Consider the following 19,427-nt stretch of genomic DNA (forward strand, 5'->3'; position numbering starts at 1 on the left):
TGAAACACTTCGCAAAATATGAGCCTGGCTCTGGTGAAACAGGATGATACCAGCATTCACACTCTCACATAATGATGATACCAGCATTCACACTCTCACATAATGGTACTCACTTCATCTGAGTCCTGATATTTGACCTGTGATGCGGCCAGTGCCTTGTCTAAGCTCTGACTGAGGTCTCCCTCATCATCATCATCATCGTCGTCAGCATGCATCAAACCATGAGTCTCATTCTGGCCCAGCCTTGAGTAGCTGTACACTGTTTTGCTGTAATAGAAAACAGTTACCACTTACATACACATTTTAACTCATTTGTAGTCCCTTAGAAAATCAAAATAAATGAAAAACTTTTCTTAATGGATTCAACTTTTTAATGGCTTCATTTCCAACCCTAAGATACTGATGAACAGCAAACAACATAAAACCTGAACAGACTGCGAGTTACTAGCGGACTGTTCTGGTTTTATTGCTGGTTGCATATAGCCATATTAACTTTGCTTCTGAGCAGCAAAAAGTTGAATACTGAATACAAGCTAAGTATTAAATACAGACAAGTTTAGTTTGCTAGGCTTAAAAACCCTGAACCATAAGCCACTTTAAAGGTTTGGATCTTTTGTTGAGAAATAAACTGCTTGGTTTTCTGGTTTTATTTCTTCCTCATATTTTTCATAGAAAATGCTGAGCATTAAAAAAACTAATTGAAGAAAATACCATTACAAATGATTTCAGAAAATAATTTTGTGTATGTCATTGATCAGTAAGTAACAGCTTTATCCCAGTAATAAAGTAAAACAAAGTTTATTCCTTAAAAGTTTATTTCAACAATACACAACTTGGGATAAGATAAAACAGGCTTTTTCTCATTTCTTGTTTTAATGTTTATACATGTGTATCTCGATATAAGCTGCATTCTTGTTCTGGGAAACATGGCCTTAATGCAAGAGCCTAAAATGTCATCCTTTATTAGCCTGTTTAGTCAGCACAGGCTAATAATTCAAAACACTTTTTGCTGAGATTGTATTTTTTCTTTAAAGGAAGTCTCATTTAAAATGAAAATCAAGTTTAAGCAAAAAGTTTTGTCCCTGATTAGCCTGTGCAAACAGCACAGGCTAATCTGGGACAACACTTTTCGCACATGCATTAAGCCCAGTTTCCCCAAAGTGAGACTCATGTACTCATATTGACTTACTTGCGTCTGAGGAGTATGAACTTCCTCACAAAGTACACGCCCATGACGGAGGCCAGGGCCAGGATAGCTATCACGATCACCATAGCCAGCACCTTCACTCCCTTGCTGAACCCATTTGGCTGGTTCTATACATACATCAATTCACGTAAATTATAACACCTGAGAAATTTTATGTTACTAAGAAATGAGTAGTTTTGTTTAAATGTATTTATTTATTTATTTGAGAAGATCCATTGAAATGAAAGTCTAGGCTAACTAAAGCATGCTGGAGAACTCTAAAATCTGCTGATTCTATAGATAAATACAACTTAATTAAAATACAACATCTGATAAAATTAATTTAAAATAAGGGGAGAGAGATTGCATTCAAAATAATTGTGTTTAGTATTTGATGTGTAAGTTAAAACCTATTTACTTAAACTCAATTTAGTCAACCCTATCCATGACATGACACCACTGTTGTCAACATCAATATCTGACCAATATCTATATCAATATCTAATAGAGTGGACATATATACACTTGTAAATTTTCAAATATTTGTAGGGACGCCTTGGGTACCAAAGAATACCTGCATTCTCAGTTCCATTAAAATTAACCCAAGTGTGGATCCCCAAGCCACAACCACAAACCTACAATTGGATGAACCACAGCTTCCACAAATACCTTTATTGTTAAAAATTGGATGAACCACAGCATCCACACATACTTTTAAATTGGATGAACCACAGCATCCACTCATTCTTTTAAATTGGGTGAACCACAGCATCCAAACATACTTTTAAATTGGATGAACCACAGCATCCACAGATCATTAAAATGGATGAACCACAGCATCCTATACAACGGACATGATCAAAATAAACCTGAACAAAATACCTAGAATATCTGTAGTCACCACTTCACTGACGGGAATGAGGTGTTGTGCCCCATCAACAGATCAATGTCGGCCATGAATTTTATGTGATAAAATTTCCCTACATAAATATGTGACTAGTAAAAATATGTATCCGTTTTCTCAGCCGATTGAATTTTTCCCTGCGACGAGGAGAAGGTCTGATATAAGTAAATTAATACTAAGTGTTAAACAAGATTGTGAGAGTAATTGAATCTTAACAAATTAGATACCCATAAGCCAATAAGGAAAAAGCTAGAAGATAATATATATTGGAATGTCAATGTTAATATATATATATATATATATATATATATATATATATATATATATATTGGAATGTCAATGTTAATATATATTGGAATGTCAATGTTAATCTATACAGGAATGTCAATGTTAATATATATATATATATATATATATATATATATATATATATATATATATATATATATATATATATATATATATATATATATATATTGGAATGTCAATGGTAATATATATTGAAATGTCAATATTGAGATACATTGGAATGTCAATGTTAGTATATTAGCATATTAATGTTAATATATAGTGGAGTGTCAATGTTAATACATAGTGGAATGGCAATGTTAAGATATATTGGAATGTCAATGTTTGCAAAGAACAAATTAATGAATAGGCCAGAGCATTATTAAGTGTAGAAATGTGCAAACACATACAAGCCAGATGTCACTATTTTTGTTTGCTCAGTCACATATCCTTTTGTAAGTGATAGCACCCCACATTATGTTGTTTGCAACTTAAAATAAATGAAACCTTTTAATATCTCTTTCAAGCATTTGTCATTTGACCTCTGAATTTTACTTGCAACAGAAAATTGAGCAATTTACATGTGGTTATAATAATTCAAATTATTTTGTTACAAGACCTGGCATGCATGATTTCTTTTCAAATGTGTCTTTAACCCTTTGTCACTTAGATACGTATTTTGACACATTTGTAGTCCCTTAAAAAGGTAAATTTAATTAAAGATCTTTCTTACTAGATTCAAGTTTTTAATGCTTCATTTCCAACCCTTAGATACTGATGAGTTACTTGCAGGCTGTTCTGGTTTTATGCTGTTTGCACATAGCCATTTTCACTTTGCTTCTGAGTGGGAAAGGGTTAAGATAATAAGTTATAATTATCAAAGTACATTTATTATATGTATTAACTTTTCAATTGGTTTTACACATGAAATCAAGAGATAACTTATAGTCTTACTGCAAAAACAATATGTTTCAGGCACTTTTTGTTTCTAATAATGACAAATTATAATGAAATAAAAGTAAGTACCGAAAGCATAGCATTGAAGGAGATTTAAAGATATTTCTTCCTTATTTCCAAAAATGGGTGAAAAACACAATCTCATATTAATTTACGTTCATATTCACTTTGATACTGAGTTTTGTTAAAAAATGAAATGAGTTAGTTTTTTTCCCTATTTGTTGTAGTCAGTCTAACTATTTTAATAACTCTTTTACACTTAACTAATATGCAAATAATTAAGTAAAACATAGCAAATTTCAAATAAGCTGTGCCATGCGAAAATGTCCTGCATCTAATCGCCCATTTTATCTCCTGCCACTGCTTTCAAAGCCTGCATCAAGAAACTCTGTACACAACTACTTATATTATCATTCATTGATACACTTTCATCGTGTTTTAAAGAAAGCTTTAAAAGCAGTGCTAAAATAAAGCTTCGCATTAAAAAAACCTAAATGATTTTGACATTGTTTCAGTCCAAAAAATACTGTTAAAAGGTATTGTTGTTATAAGATTTTGTTGAAGGACAATTGTTGAGCCAAATTCAGCTATCTGTGCTTATACTCTCCATTTGTAAAAAGATATATTAAAGGAAGAACTGGTGGTAACTCTGCTGTTAAAAGGTAGTGTACAACACAATTTGTGTGACCTTGAACTTTGCAGTAGGGACATGGGTCTTGTGTGTGCCTCACTGTCTGATAACTATGAACAATTACACCAGATGTATGGTAGAATCCCAACAAAATAAGGCATATTTAATACAAGTTTGTAACATTTGACCTCAGTAGGTGACCTTGACCCTAAAGACACGAGTCTCCCCTGTGACACACAGCCATATAAAGAAGAAACAATTGTTGAAAAATATTACACAATCCCTTGATGGATAGTGAAGTAAAGGGTAAATAATGAATAATTCATAAAATGTCTTATCCTTAACCTCAATGTGTGACCTTGACCTGGCCTCTAATGTTATGAGTCTTGCCTTTGACTCAGCCCCAGATGATTGAAAACACCTGTGGTAAGTTTCATTGCTGTGGCTCAAGTGTAAATAGTGTTACAGCTCAAGAAAGGGGAAAATCCTATACAAGAGGGCCTGAAAGGCCCAAAGTTGCTCACCTGAGATAAAAGAAATGACCTGTTCTTTGCAGCCCAAGATATCAATAGAACAAATGTTCTAACCAAGTTTCATGAAGAATTAACAACTAATGGCCCCATGGCGGAAATGTTTTTCAACAGACTGGATTCATTTTTGAACTTGTCCAAGATATTATTGGGACAAATCTTCTGAAAAAGTTTCATGAAGATCCAACAATAAATGTGGCCTCTACAGTGTTAACAAGGCAATTATTCATGACGCACGACGGAAGACAGACAATTGACAAAAGGTGATCACAAAAGTTCACCATGAGCAAAAAATATTATGCTCATAAAGATTGTCACCATGTGTTTAGATCAGCAAGCGTCATTCTGATTGAACTAAAAATGTGACTAAAACTATTCACAATGTTTTACTATAAACAACTGTCGTAGTGCGGTGAACCAGTCACGGGACGGTTACGAGTTATGTAACTGTGTGAGCACTTTTGTAATACGGAAATATTTATCGAGTCTAATTAAAGAACGCTTATTTCTAACACACTTACTGGTTGTAATTCAATTAACTAAAGGCGTCCAGTCAGATACGCCTGAATACACTCAAAGAATTAATCTATAAGTGAAAACCAAAGCAGCTTTAATGAAAATAACTAACTTTAGTCTAAAGAATCTATGCATCGTTAAAAATGAACAAATACAGCAAATACCTTAATGAATGTAAAAAGAAGTTCACAATCTGTCAAAAAAACTGATATAAATATTAGTTACTGTTAGTCTAGAAGTTGCTTCAAAAATTTTGTTTATAAAATAAGTCTAACTTAATCTAAAGAACACATTTTATGGAGAGTGAAAAACTCCAGTGACTCAAATGTAAAAAATAAGAATTTACAAAAGTTATTTCAATCAAAAGAGTCTTTCTAATTTAGAAAATGCCAAATAACAAGGTTGCCATGGAAACAGTTTCATAGCACAGTAGTCTATTAAATACACCAAAACACAGTAGGTTAACTTGGCTTATCAGTAAAGATCAAAGATAAGGCTCTACAGTGCATTAGTACATGTACAGTTATTTTATTACATAGGTTTATTAAATTGCATGCAAACTACTGTCTTTATGTACACCACATTTTATGAAAGAAGTCCCAGGTTTATACAAGGGAGTTAACTATTAGAAAGTATGTACAGGTTATCTTTCTTAAACATTATGGCTTATCACAACTAGACTGTTCAAATGCTTTCACTATATACATATAGAGAAAACTGCCCCACCCCCTGGCGGGCATTTTGTTTTTCCACCAATCTGGACCATTTTCGAACTCAACCGTTTTATCCAGAAAACACATGTTCTGACCAAATTTCATGAAGATTGGACCAAAAATGTGACTTCTAGAGTGTTCACATGTTTTCACTATATACATATAGAGAAAAGTGCCCGCCCCCTTGCGGCAATGTTTTTTTACCGATCTGGACTATTTTCAAACTCGTCCGAAATATGAATGAAACCAATGTTTTGACCAAGTTTTATGATGATTGGGCAAAAATTGTGACTTCTAGAGTGTTCAGAAGGTGTCTCTATAACCATATAAGGAATACTGCCCCGCCCCCTGGCGGCCATGTTTTTCAACGGACTGGAACCATTTTAAAACTCAGCCAACATATCATTTAGACATACATTTTAACAAAGTTACATGAAGATTGGGCATTAAATGTGACTTCTACAGTGTTCACAAGGTTTTTCTTGTTTTTTTGACCTAGTGACCTAGTTTTTAACCCAGCATGACCCAGTTTCGAACTCAGTCCAGGTATCAATGGGACAAATGTTCTGACCAAGTTTTATGAAGATCGGACAATAAATGTGGCCTCTGGAGTGTTTACAAGGCAAATGTTGACGCCTCACAACGGACAAAAGGCGATCACAAAAGCTCATCATGAGCACAGCTCAGGTGAGCTAATAACAAGAGGGCCTGAAAGGCCCAAAGTCGCTCACCTGAGATAACAAGATATTATTGGGACAAATCTTCTGACCAAGTTTCACGAAGATCGGAAAATAAATGTGGCCTCTAGAGCGTTAACAAGGTTTTTCTTAAGCCATATAAGGAAGAATTGGATCAGTAGTTTAGGAGAAGATGTTTAAAGGAAAAGTTAACGGACAGACGGACAGACGCATGCACGACGGACACAGAACCATGACATAAGCCACGCTGGCCTTTGGCCAGTGGAGCTTAAAACATAGTTCTTAAGCTGATATTATACAAATTGTGAATATTTTTGTCAGCTTACAATCATGCAAGGAAAGTCTTAACTATAATAAATATTTTACCAGTAAATTAACACACTCAAGTGACTGATGCACATGCAAATTACTAAAATATTACTTGACAAGACTTACTAAGCTTCCTGAACTAGCAAGATTGCTTTTGGCAACATGCCAACCCATTTGTATAAACCTAAAATGTTTATTTAACAAGCTGCAACAAGCACATAATTGACCTTGTACCTTAGTGTGACCTTTGCCAAAAGGGTGCAAGACTAACATGTGACACACCTCCACATTGTGCATGTTTCTATACATTGTTTTTTTAATTGCATGAAGAATAATGAAGTTACATTCCACACAAATTATTATTTACCAAAATGGAATTTAACCAAAATTTGACCCATAAATTTCATGTTCGACCTGACCTATGACCTCTTATTCTGACCTTGACCTTTGAACTAGGGAAAGTTATGCTACACACAATATGTCATCTTATGACATTTGTGGCAAGGAATATCAAAATTGCACAATGAACGACAATGTTACAGTCCTTGCAAGACAAATTGGTGCTTATGCACATAGGATGTTATTCACAAACAATTCATACAGCTATGAAATGCAGAAAAATGTTATTAAATTCTTTAAGGACACATGAATGTCTAGATGACTGGGCATCTAAAGTGATATTTGATTTTTTTGTAAAATTGTATCACTTATAACATTTTATACGGACACGCTAACCGACCAACTGAAAGAATGACTCCAATTAAACACATTTGAACTGTGTTACAGATATAAAACATTCAAGAACTAATGTCAAACCAGGAAATCATAAAGGGTTCGTTATCCACTGTGTCATATGCTGCTACTATAGGTATTGAGCCAAAGCAAAACAGAAGGGAGGAGGGGCTATTTCCATTGGTATGTCCCCCTTTAAAAATATGTGGTCCCCCTTCCATTGTTATGCCCCACAAAATACATGTTAATATTTAACCGGCCCTTTTTTTCCTCTGTTCATTTGTCAATTTTTCCTAAATGCATACCCACACAGTGCTTTTGTTTTGACCATGGACAATTTTATAGACTTGCATACACAACGTTTTGCAATAAACATTAAATTATTATTTGAAGGAACATAACACAAGGAATAAATGCTTAATGGATGTTGGTAATAATAAGAACTTCAGTTGAAACAGCACAACTTATTCACTCACAATGTACTTTTCAAGCTCCCCTGGCATTTATTTAAGCCTTGTTCTGAGAAAACTGTGCTTAATGCAAGTGCATAAAGTGCTGTCCCAGATTAGCCTGTGTCGTCTGCCTAAACTGAATTATCATTTAGAAGAGACTTTCGTTAAACAAACATTCCAAGAAAGTGACAAGTGTCGTCCCATATTAGACACTTTACACTCATGCACCAAGCCAAGTGTCCCCAGCATGCAGCTCATTTTAATCTGGTTACATCCCGCACAGTGCATACCCACCTCAGTCTGGGGGGCTGTCTCATCTTTTCTGACCAGGCTCTGTCCATACTCGTCACATTGCAGGTTCAAGTCTATGAGCTTGCTAGTTGGTTTGAAGCCATCCTTGCACCGGTCCCCAGGAATCTTACGGTACCTGCAATACAGAATGGATCACAAGGCATTGTTTATTTAACATGGTAAAATAGCATGGTTAAAAAAGAATGACTGATACAAGCTTGTACCTGAAATCTCAAATTTCTGCAAATGTCCAATTTCATTTGATTGTATTTAATAAGTAAAGACTAAGATTGTGATCTTGTAAGATTGTGGTTAGGCTCTTTGGCTACAAACAGTGTAAATCTCAAACTTCATCTGAAAATTTTGAAGAATAAGAAAGCCTGCAACATAATTATGAGAATTTATTAAAATTTAAATTTCAAATAATTTATTAGGACATAATTTAGCTCCATATATTTTGTTGAAGGGCCTGATTTTACCACCAGAGCTCTATATATGAGCTGCATTTCTGGAAAACTGAGCTTTATGCATACAAGTGTTTTTCCAGATTAGCCTGTACAGTCCAAACAGGCTGATCACTTTGATCAGGGGCAACCCTTCCTACTAATGGGAGTTTTTGTTTACAGAAAGTCTCTTCTGCACGCCCATCGAGTCTAGGCGGAAAGTGTGATCCCTGGTAAGTCTGTGCAGACAGTACATGCTAATCTGGGACAACATGTAATGCACATTCATTAAGCCTAGTTTTCCCAAAACGTGTCGCATTTATTTCACAGACCAATCTTTCTGCGGGGATGCTTACCCCTCTGACACCAGTTTCTCCTCGTGCCCGTGGAGGCAGATATCGATCTCAGGTCCCTTGAACTCTTTCTCCTTCACACAGTCATCTGAACCCCCTGGTCGGTAGTATGCATAGTCACTGAAATATAGAGGACAAACGATATTATGTTGTAAAGGTCCACCCCGTGAAAAGAATCAAGTGTTCTTCATTCACTGGTCTCAAGTTCCTGATATGTATTATAACTTCGCAGAGTCACTATAATAAACTGAATACTGAAATATCAAAGAAGTTACAGAAATATACAAGAAGTTAATAAAAACAAGCAAATTCGTTGAATTGATATCCCCCGCCAATATGCTTCTGGACATTTTTATATTTGACACTCAAAACAGCATTTTTTCAAGATACAAAGGACCATTATTCCTTTATTATTCAATGGTGTACAATCCCATTTGGCATACATCATCCTCTTATCCATATATATACTCATACCAAGTTTCAATGAAATCCGCCAAAGCACTTCCAAGATATGGCTACGGACACAAATAAAGCATTTTTCCAAGATACAAAGGGCCATAACTCTGTTATTAACAGATGGTTTACAATGCCATTATGCGTGCATCATCCTCTTATCCATATATATAATCATACCAAGTTTCATTGAAATCCGCCAAAGCACTTCCAAGATATGGCTCCCGACACAAAAGTGACGGACGGACGGAAAGATGGACGGACAACGCCAAAACAATATCCCTCCGCCTACAGTGGGGGATAACTACAGGAAGTTTCAAAATATACAAGCAAATACTTACGTATAAAAGAAACACTAGGAATAGCCACCTAAGTATACAAGAAGAACTTGGCTCAGACTTTTTTAATATATCAAACAAAAAAAAATATTACATTAAGTGCCACCAAAAGCCAATATGGCAATAGCAACCACAATTTTGTAATCTGCAATTTTTCTAATTCAGAAATAAAACAACAATGTATTTTCAATGCTTTGTAGAGATATGCTTAATAACTGGTAGGCTAATCAAGGGCTTTGTTTAATATAAAGTTAGCCCTAGGGTATTGAAGCCCCCAGTTATTAGTTAGCCCTAGCGTATTGAAGCCCCCAGTTATTAGTTACCCCTAGGGTATTGAAGCCCCCAGTTATTAGTTACCCCTAGGGTATTGAAGCCCCCAGTTATTAGTTACCCCTAGCGTATTGAAGCCCCCAGTTATTAGTTACCCCTAGCGTATTGAAGCCCCCAGTTATTAGTTACCCCTAGCGTATTGAAGCCCCCAGTTATTAGTTACCCCTAGCGTATTGAAGCCCCCAGTTATTAGTTACCCCTAGCGTGTTGAAGCCCCCAGTTATTAGTTACCCCTAGCGTGTTGAAGCCCCCAGTTATTAGTTACCCCTAGGGTATTGAAGCCCCCAGTTATTAGTTAGCCCTAGGGTATTGAAGCCCCCAGTTATTAGTTACCCCTAGCGTGTTGAAGCCCCCAGTTATTAGTTACCCCTAGCGTGTTGAAGCCCCCAGTTATTAGTTACCCCTAGCGTATTGAAGCCCCCAGTTATTAGTTAGCCCTAGGGTATTGAAGCCCCCAGTTATTAGTTACCCCTAGCGTATTGAAGCCCCCAGTTATTAGTTACCCCTAGGGTATTGAAGCCCCCAGTTATTAGTTAGCCCTAGGGTATTGAAGCCCCCAGTTATTAGTTACCCCTAGCGTATTGAAGCCCCCAGTTATTAGTTACCCCTAGGGTATTGAAGCCCCCAGTTATTAGTTACCCCTAGCGTATTGAAGCCCCCAGTTATTAGTTAGCCCTAGGGTATTGAAGCCCCCAGTTATTAGTTAGCCCTAGCGTATTGAAGCCCCCAGTTATTAGTTACCCCTAGGGTATTGAAGCCCCCAGTTATTAGTTACCCCTAGGGTATTGAAGCCCCCAGTTATTAGTTACCCCTAGCATATTGAAGCCCCCAGTTATTAGTTACCCCAAGGGTATTGAAGCCCCCAGTTATTAGTTACCCCTAGGGTATTGAAGCCCCCAGTTATTAGTTACCCCTAGGGTATTGAAGCCCCCAGTTATTAGTTACCCCTAGGGTATTGAAGCCCCCAGTTATTAGTTACCCCTAGGGTATTGAAGCCCCCAGTTATTAGTTACCCCTAGGGTATTGAAGCCCCCAGTTATTAGTTACCCCTAGGGTATTGAAGCCCCCAGTTATTAGTTACCCCTAGGGTATTGAAGCCCCCAGTTATTAGTTAGCCCTAGCGTATTGAAGCCCCCAGTTATTAGTTACCCCTAGGGTATTGAAGCCCCCAGTTATTAGTTACCCCTAGGGTATTGAAGCCCCCAGTTATTAGTTACCCCTAGGGTATTGAAGCCCCCAGTTATTAGTTACCCCTAGGGTATTGAAGCCCCCAGTTATTAGTTACCCCTAGGGTATTGAAGCCCCCAGTTATTAGTTACCCCTAGGGTATTGAAGCCCCCAGTTATTAGTTACCCCTAGGGTATTGAAGCCCCCAGTTATTAGTTACCCCTAGGGTATTGAAGCCCCCAGTTATTAGTTACCCCTAGGGTATTGAAGCCCCAGTTATTAGTTACCCCTTGGGTATTGAAGCCCCCAGTTATTAGTTACCCCTAGGGTATTGAAGCCCCCAGTTATTAGTTACCCCTAGGGTATTGAAGCCCCCAGTTATTAGTTACCCCTAGCGTATTGAAGCCCCCAGTTATTAGTTACCCCTAGGGTATTGAAGCCCCCAGTTATTAGTTACCCCTAGGGTATTGAAGCCCCCAGTTATTAGTTACCCCTAGCGTATTGAAGCCCCCAGTTATTAGTTAGCCCTAGGGTATTGAAGCCCCCAGTTATTAGTTACCCCTAGGGTATTGAAGCCCCCAGTTATTAGTTACCCCTAGGGTATTGAAGCCCCCAGTTATTAGTTAGCCCTAGGGTATTGAAGCCCCCAGTTATTAGTTACCCCTAGCGTATTGAAGCCCCCAGTTATTAGTTAGCCCTAGCGTATTGAAGCCCCCAGTTATTAGTTAGCCCTAGCGTATTGAAGCCCCCAGTTATTAGTTAGCCCTAGCGTATTGAAGCCCCCAGTTATTAGTTAGCCCTAGCGTATTGAAGCCCCCAGTTATTAGTTAGCCCTAGCGTATTGAAGCCCCCAGTTATTAGTTAGCCCTAGCGTATTGAAGCCCCCAGTTATTAGTTAGCCCTAGCGTATTGAAGCCCCCAGTTATTAGTTAGCCCTAGCGTATTGAAGCCCCCAGTTATTAGTTACCCCTAGCGTGTTGAAGCCCCCAGTTATTAGTTACCCCTAGCGTATTGAAGCCCCCAGTTATTAGTTAGCCCTAGCGTATTGAAGCCCCCAGTTATTAGTTAGCCCTAGCGTATTGAAGCCCCCAGTAATTAGTTAGCCCTAGGGTATTGAAGCCCCCAGTTATTAGTTAGCCCTAGGGTATTGAAGCCCCCAGTTATAACTGTTGAGACACCTCTCTTATAAACTTCTTTACTCCCTACCCTGTCCGCTATTGGGACCAGTATACATGGCATTACTATATGGTAAACACCATAGCTATTGGGACCAGTATACATGGCATTACTATATGGTAAACACCATAGCTATTGGGACCAGTATACATGGCATTACTATATGGTAAACACCATAGCTATTGGGACCAGTATACATGGCATTACTATATGGTAAACACCATAGCTATTGGGACCAGTATACATGGCATTACTATATGGTAAACACCATAGCTCAGTATACATGGCATTACTATATGGTAAACACCATAGCTATTGGGACCAGTATACAAGGCATTACTATATGGTAAACACCATAGCTGTTGGGACCAGTATACATGGCATTACTATATGGTAAACTATTGGGACCAGTATACATGGCATTACTATATGGTAAACACCATAGCCCAAGACCAGTTTACGCGATTTCGCAGGCTGGTTTAACACTTTTCCCCATAAGAGGCAAAATGAAAATGGCTTTTGCAAACAGCATAAAACCAGAACAGCCTGAGAGTAACTTGCAGTCTGTTAAGGTTTTTTGCTGTTTACTGCTTATCAGTAACTAAGGGTTGGAAATGAAGCCTTTAAAACTTGAATCTAGTAAGAAAGGTCTTAAAATAAATATAACTTTCTGAGGGACTTCAAAGCGTGAAAATACGTATCTAAGTGGTAAAGGGTATCTAAGTGGTAAAGGGTTCAAACTATGCTGGCCACCTATGGCATAAAACCCATTATCTCATGCCACAGCTCAAATGTGTTATTCGAAAGAACATCTTACATGTATTCATGATTTTTGATGCAACAAAATGCATCACAAAAAGTGGGACTGCACCAAGTGTTAGTGAGGAAACCTGGACAGTTCACTATAAGTCTGTCTTACCATTCATAGTCCTCTCTGGTACATGTACATGGCACTGAGGTGTTCACTACCACATGGTCATAGCCATTGTAGCACCTGGGAAAAACAACAACATCTCATTTTGACCAATTGGACTATTAAAGAGATTCCATTATTTGTGACACAAATCCAAAGAAAGCATATTATAAACCTAAAATGAATTCACTTATGATTTGTCTTGTTTAAATATGACACTAAAAAAATGTGCCCTCAACTTGCAATTATCTTTTAACATAAACTTAACAGCATGTTTCTACTTCTTGATTAACTGATAACTTTAAGACTTGAGTGAATTTAGCATATTAGTTTAACCACCATTTAACTTTTTATTTAATCACTTATAAATCTTTAAAACTTATGTGCATTTGAAATTTGATGACATATGACATATGTCAATAGCAAAAACATTTTATCAACCTTTTAATCCTTACAGTGCTGGAACCGAATTTTGAAGGCCTTTGCAAACAGTTTGGATCCAGATGAGACGCCACGTTCTGGATCCAAACTGTTTGCTATTCTGATAGTATTCTTTGAAAAAAATCGAAGAAAATGCTAATTTTAGAAATTAAGCAGAAGACATTTTAGCAGATGACAAATTACCAAGCATGCAAAGGGTTAATCCCTTACAATTATTAATAGAGCCTCTTAAACTGTTCTAAATGCATGACAGTAAAGTATCATCCCAAATTAGCCATTGCTGTTGAAGTTAATAAGAGACAACACTTTCCATTTTATGATTTTTTTGTTTAAAGGAAGTCTCTTTAAAATAAAAATCTAAATAAGGCGGAAAAAAGTAGTCCCTGATTAGCCAGTGTGAATCACACATCTGGGATGACACTTGACACACATGCATTAAGCCCAGTTTTCCCACAACACGGCTCATTAGTCCAACCCTAGTCCCAGGTCTTACAGGGAGTCTTTCTTGAGCCTGTAGAATGTCTCCCTGACCCCTAGCAGGCACCCTGCTGTGCTGGCTCCCTCTGTACTTCTGTGGGATGAATGGGACAGCCAGGATTCATAGTCCCCATCTGGTAATGGGACAGTCAGTATTCAGTGTTAGTATTTGCATTGTTGACAAAACATTATCCAAGCTACAAACAACACAGCCGAAAATGGAATATGTGGATCAACCTTAGGTTATGAAAAAGAATAATGTTTGGTGTTACAAAAACAATTTAGTCTTTTGTAAAGTGACAAATACTGTAATTTCTATCATTTTCGTCCCAATGACTTTAAAACAACAATGTTTGAATGTACTCTGAATCTCTTTGGCATATTTTCCCATATCCACCCCTCAGGAAATTGTTAGTAACTCCACAACTACATTGTAGTTCAATATATCAAACATTGCCAACTTGGTTCATACCTCCACACTTTCTTTTGATGATATCACGAAAGTTAATGACGTGCACCCGCCATTTCTTGGTCTTTGAGTGGTAGCCCCACAGCATCACAACTGAACTCTTGCCCTCTGGCTCAGTTAACAGACCTATAAGAAACATGTCAAGACAAATGAGTTGCATCCTGCAACAATGTTGTTTTTCGGCATCATTTCAAATCTCAAACAAGCAAATTTGTTAAATTGATATCCCATGCCAAATAAATTTTGTTTATGGATCAGTGCCAGGGCCAAAAAAAACCTTCTTCGCAAGGGGCCTCTTTTTCTTCCCCTTAACCAAAAAGGCCCTTTCCACTGCAGAAATTTCTTTAAAATCAGGCATTTTTCTCTAAATTTCCAATCTACGTCAGTACTTTTCATTCCCCAAAGCCAGAAAATTGTGTCTTTTTTCCCCCGAAAAAAAGGCTGTGGCCCTCTCCCCAAAGTTGGTGTTTTGGCTCTGGGTGCAAATCCCTTGACATACAGTATAATCATTAAAAATAGGGTAATAATTAATACGTAATAATTTAGTGTAGGGCAATTGGTTTTATAAATTTTATTTCTCCTCATTGATATCTACACAGCCAGGAAGTTTCATGTTGAAATATTGAAGCGTATCTGAGCTACAACCTTGAAAAGTTCCATCATTCAAAAACAGCAAAGGTCAATAACTCTTATTTAAGAAAGTGACGAGTTATGGTTCTTAGGCATGGCACTTCTCCTCATTAATGTCAATACACTCATAAATTTTCATGTTGAAATGTTTTATCATACCTGAGATATAACCTAAAAGATTCATCATACAAAAAACAAACAAAGGGCAATAACTCTTATTAAAGAAAGTGTAGGTTTGTTATGCATACACTACTTCTCATGGATATCTATACACCTATTTAGTTTCATATTGAAAAGTTATATTGTTTCTGAGATAGAGCCCTAAAAAGTTTAGTAACAGACGGACGGACAGACAGGCAATTCTATATCTCTCTGCCTTGGCGGGGGATAAAAAAGTATATTTTTCAAAATGATTGCCTAGAATTTTCAATTGAACATTTCATTATATAAGAGCACCGCATAACGGGTGCCAACGCTAGGCTGTGGGTGCAGTTTTGAATAAATGAAAGCTTGTCAGAAGATTTTTTTTTTAGGGGTCACAGTGACCTTAACCTTTGAACTAGTTACCCAAAAATGGGTGTGGCTTGTAGAACTCATCAAGGTGCAGCTACATATGAAGTTCAAAGTTGTTGGTGGAAGCAATTTGATTTTAGAGCCAATGTTAAGGTTTAACACGACGCCTACGGCGCATACACGACGAGCTGGCTATGAAAATACCTCGGGTTTCTCCGAAAACAGTCGAGCTAAAAAACTATAAGTTTATTTCAATATCCAGCATTATAAGTTGAACCTAAGTTAATATTATATTGAAAACATTTGCACAGTCAATGTTAAAGTATTTATAAAAAAAGAAAAACAGCAATTTCCCAATGTTAGTCAAAATGATGTGATTATGAAACGATAAGATAAACATTCTGACCATATTTCATTAAGATCAGATGAAAACTATGACCTCTATTGTCTACACAAGGTTTTTCTATGACCTAGTGACCTAGTTTTTGACCCCAGATGACCCAAATACAATCCCAACCCAGATTTCACCAAGATTAACATTCAGGCCAATTTTCATAAGGATTGGATGAAAACTGTGACCTCTAATGTCTACATAAGTTTTTATCAACTTTGACCAAGTGACATAGTTTTTGACCCTAGATGACCCAAATTCAATCCCAAACCAGATTTTAACAAGATAAACATTCTGACAATATTTCATTAATGTCTGATGAAAACTGTGACCTCTATTGTCTACACAAGGTTTTTCTATTATTTGACCTAGTGACCTAGTTTTTGATCCCAGATGACCCAAATACAATCCCAACCCAGATTTCATCAAGATAAACATTCTGACCAAATTTCAAAAAGGTTGGATGAAAACTGTGACCTCTATTGTCTACACAAGGTTTTTCTATTATTTGACCTAGTGTCCTAGTTTTTGACCCCAGATGACCAAAATACAATCCCAATCCAGATTTCATCAAGATAAACATTCTGACCAAATTTCATAAACATTGGATGAAAACTGTGACCTCTATTGTCTACACAAGGTTTTTCTATTATTTGACCTAGTGACCTAGTTTTTGACCCCAGATGACCCAAATACAATCCTAACCCAGATTTTAACAAGATATACATTCTGACCAAATTTCATAAAGATTGGATGAAAACTGTGACCTCTATTGTCTACACAAGGTTTTTCTATTATTTGACCTAGTGACATAGTTTTTGACCCCAGATGACCCAAACACAATCCCAACCCAAATTTCATCAAGATAAACATTCTGACCAAATTTCATAAAGATTGGATGAAAACTATGACCTCTATTGTCTAAACAAGGTTTTTCTATGACCTAGTGACCTAGTTTTTGACCCCAGATGACCCAAATACAATCCCAACCCAGATTTCATCAAGATAAACATTCTGACCAAATTTCATAAAGATTGGATGAAAACTGTGACCTCTATTGTCTACACAAGGTTTTTCTATTATTTGACCTAGTGACCTAGTTTTTGACCCCAGATGACCCAAATACAATCCAAACCCAGATTTTAACAAGATATACATTCTGACCAAATTACATAAAGATTGGATGAAAACTGTGACCTCTACTGTCTACACAAACAAATTGTTGACCGACACACGCAGGCACACACGCACGCACAACGGACCCCGGACATCACACGGTCACATAAGCTCACCATGTCACTTCGTGACAGGTGAGCTAAAAATATCAAGAACTTTTAAAGTTATCGCAGGATCCACCATTTTCAGCAATATTTCTAGTTCATTTGTTGCCATAGCAACCAGAATTCTTGACTAACAAAATGAAATGACGTGCATAATCTCCATATTGCCATCTGTCCATGTTTCATGAACAAATATTAAGAACTTTTAAAGTTATCGCAGGATCCAGAAAAGTGTGACGGACTGACAGACCCACAGACTGACGCACAGAGCGCAAAAAATAAGTCCCCTCCGGTTTCACCGGTAGGGGACAATTATTTATGTTATGAATTATAGAATTTCTATTTAATTTACAGATGAGGTATGCTATCATGTGTATGCACTAAGAATAAAATATTTTAGGCAATAACAATGCCACTTGGAGATAGAACAGTTAAGGCTTATGACATAATTGTTATTAAAAATTGACTTAAAATAAAAATGACTTCTGACAACTTATGATCAATCAGTCATTTAAAATTTGAAACCATAATAATGATATGATTGCTAAACCTTGTACAGGGACATACATTACTGAAATCAAGATAAACACAATTTAAGAACTTTATTTCTTTAACAACAAATATTCCAGATAATAGAAATTTCAAGCTGTGAGCCCAGGTTACCAAGGTCAGCAAGTTCATGTTTATCTCGGATAACTTGTAAAAAAAACTTGTGTTTTAACTTTACCTGTAAAGTTCAATTTTTCGTCAGTAAACTTGTACTCATGCCAGCACTGCCCCTCGTCTGTGGAGAACTTGATTATCTGTGGGTTGGGCTCATCCTTGGACACTGCCACCAGCAGACCTCCATGATCACCAATCTGGTAGTAATGTGGCCCTGAGAGTGTCTGCAATACAAACAGAGAGTTAGAGGATAATCAATAAGTTAACCTTTAACACTCAGATACACACTTCAACGCATATGAAGTCCCTTAGAAAGTCATATTAAACAAGTGTTCCACGGTCGGATACATATGCCCCCCCCCAAAACGTGGCCTTGACCGTGACCTTGTGACCTGAAAATCAATAGGGATCATCTGCCAGTCATGATCAATGTACCTATGAAGTTTCATGATCCTAGGCCTAAGCGTTCTTGAGTTATCATCCGGAAAACATTTGGTGGACGGACCGACGCACTGATCGACCGACCGACGGAGAGACCGACATGTGCAAAACAATATTCGCCCTCTTCTTCGAAGGGGGGCATAATAATATAAATTATTAAAGACCTTTCATACTCGATTCAAGTTTTAAGGGCTTCATTTCAAACCATAGATACTGATGAGCAGCAAACAGCATAATACCTGGACAGAGTAGGAGTTACTAGCAAATGTTCTGGTTTTATGCTGTTGCATATACCGGTAGTCATTTGTGCTTTTCTTCTGAGTGGAAGTATTCAATGTTTACATCATTATACATAAGTGTATCATGCAACATAATAACTGTCTGTCCAACTTAAACTATATAAATGTTTGTCATAGATCTAAAGATATTGGTTAACCGTGTTAATGTTTAATTTCATGACGGCCCATATAAATATTTGTCTAGTATATGTTGAACTCATATGTTAATAATATTCAACCCAAGTTTTCCACAATGACATGGTTTTGCCAGAATCCCCCAAGCTCAAACTTTTCTTAAGCAACATTTAGCTCATCAGACATTTTCTTATTCTATGGGGTTTAATGAAGAACAAGAGCTGTGTTTGTGAAACACAATGCCCCCTACTGCGCTTTGAAGCCACACATTTGACCTTGAAGGATGACCTTGACCTTTCACCACTCAAAATGTGCAGCTCCATAAGATA

General features: G+C 37.0%; 1 protein-coding gene across 13 annotated transcripts in view; it reads right to left on the reverse strand.

Annotated features, from left to right (window-relative positions):
• LOC127856922 (sortilin-like) overlaps nucleotides 1-19,427 on the reverse strand; it is a 219,561-nt gene that overhangs the window by 7,470 nt on the left and 192,664 nt on the right. For 12 of the 13 annotated variants that reach the window (XR_008038239.1, XR_008038238.1, XM_052393173.1 and 9 more), the window contains 8 exons: nucleotides 18,309-18,468; nucleotides 14,771-14,893; nucleotides 14,315-14,432; nucleotides 13,387-13,461; nucleotides 9,007-9,123; nucleotides 8,211-8,343; nucleotides 1,190-1,314; nucleotides 114-267 (listed from right to left, as the gene is read on the reverse strand). Coding sequence is in view for 11 of the 13 variants with exons in the window: in XM_052393173.1 (XP_052249133.1) it covers nucleotides 114-267; nucleotides 1,190-1,314; nucleotides 8,211-8,343; nucleotides 9,007-9,123; nucleotides 13,387-13,461; nucleotides 14,315-14,432; nucleotides 14,771-14,893; nucleotides 18,309-18,468 (1,005 nt within the window). In the remaining 2 variants the exon portion in view is untranslated. The remainder of the gene's footprint in view (nucleotides 1-113; nucleotides 268-1,189; nucleotides 1,315-8,210; nucleotides 8,344-9,006; nucleotides 9,124-13,386; nucleotides 13,462-14,314; nucleotides 14,433-14,770; nucleotides 14,894-18,308; nucleotides 18,469-19,427) is intronic. The other variant, XM_052393183.1, reaches the window with a different exon arrangement.

Source organism: Dreissena polymorpha, chromosome 1 (assembly GCF_020536995.1).
Source record: "Dreissena polymorpha isolate Duluth1 chromosome 1, UMN_Dpol_1.0, whole genome shotgun sequence".
In the NCBI taxonomy this organism is placed as follows: Eukaryota; Metazoa; Mollusca; class Bivalvia; order Myida; family Dreissenidae; genus Dreissena; species Dreissena polymorpha.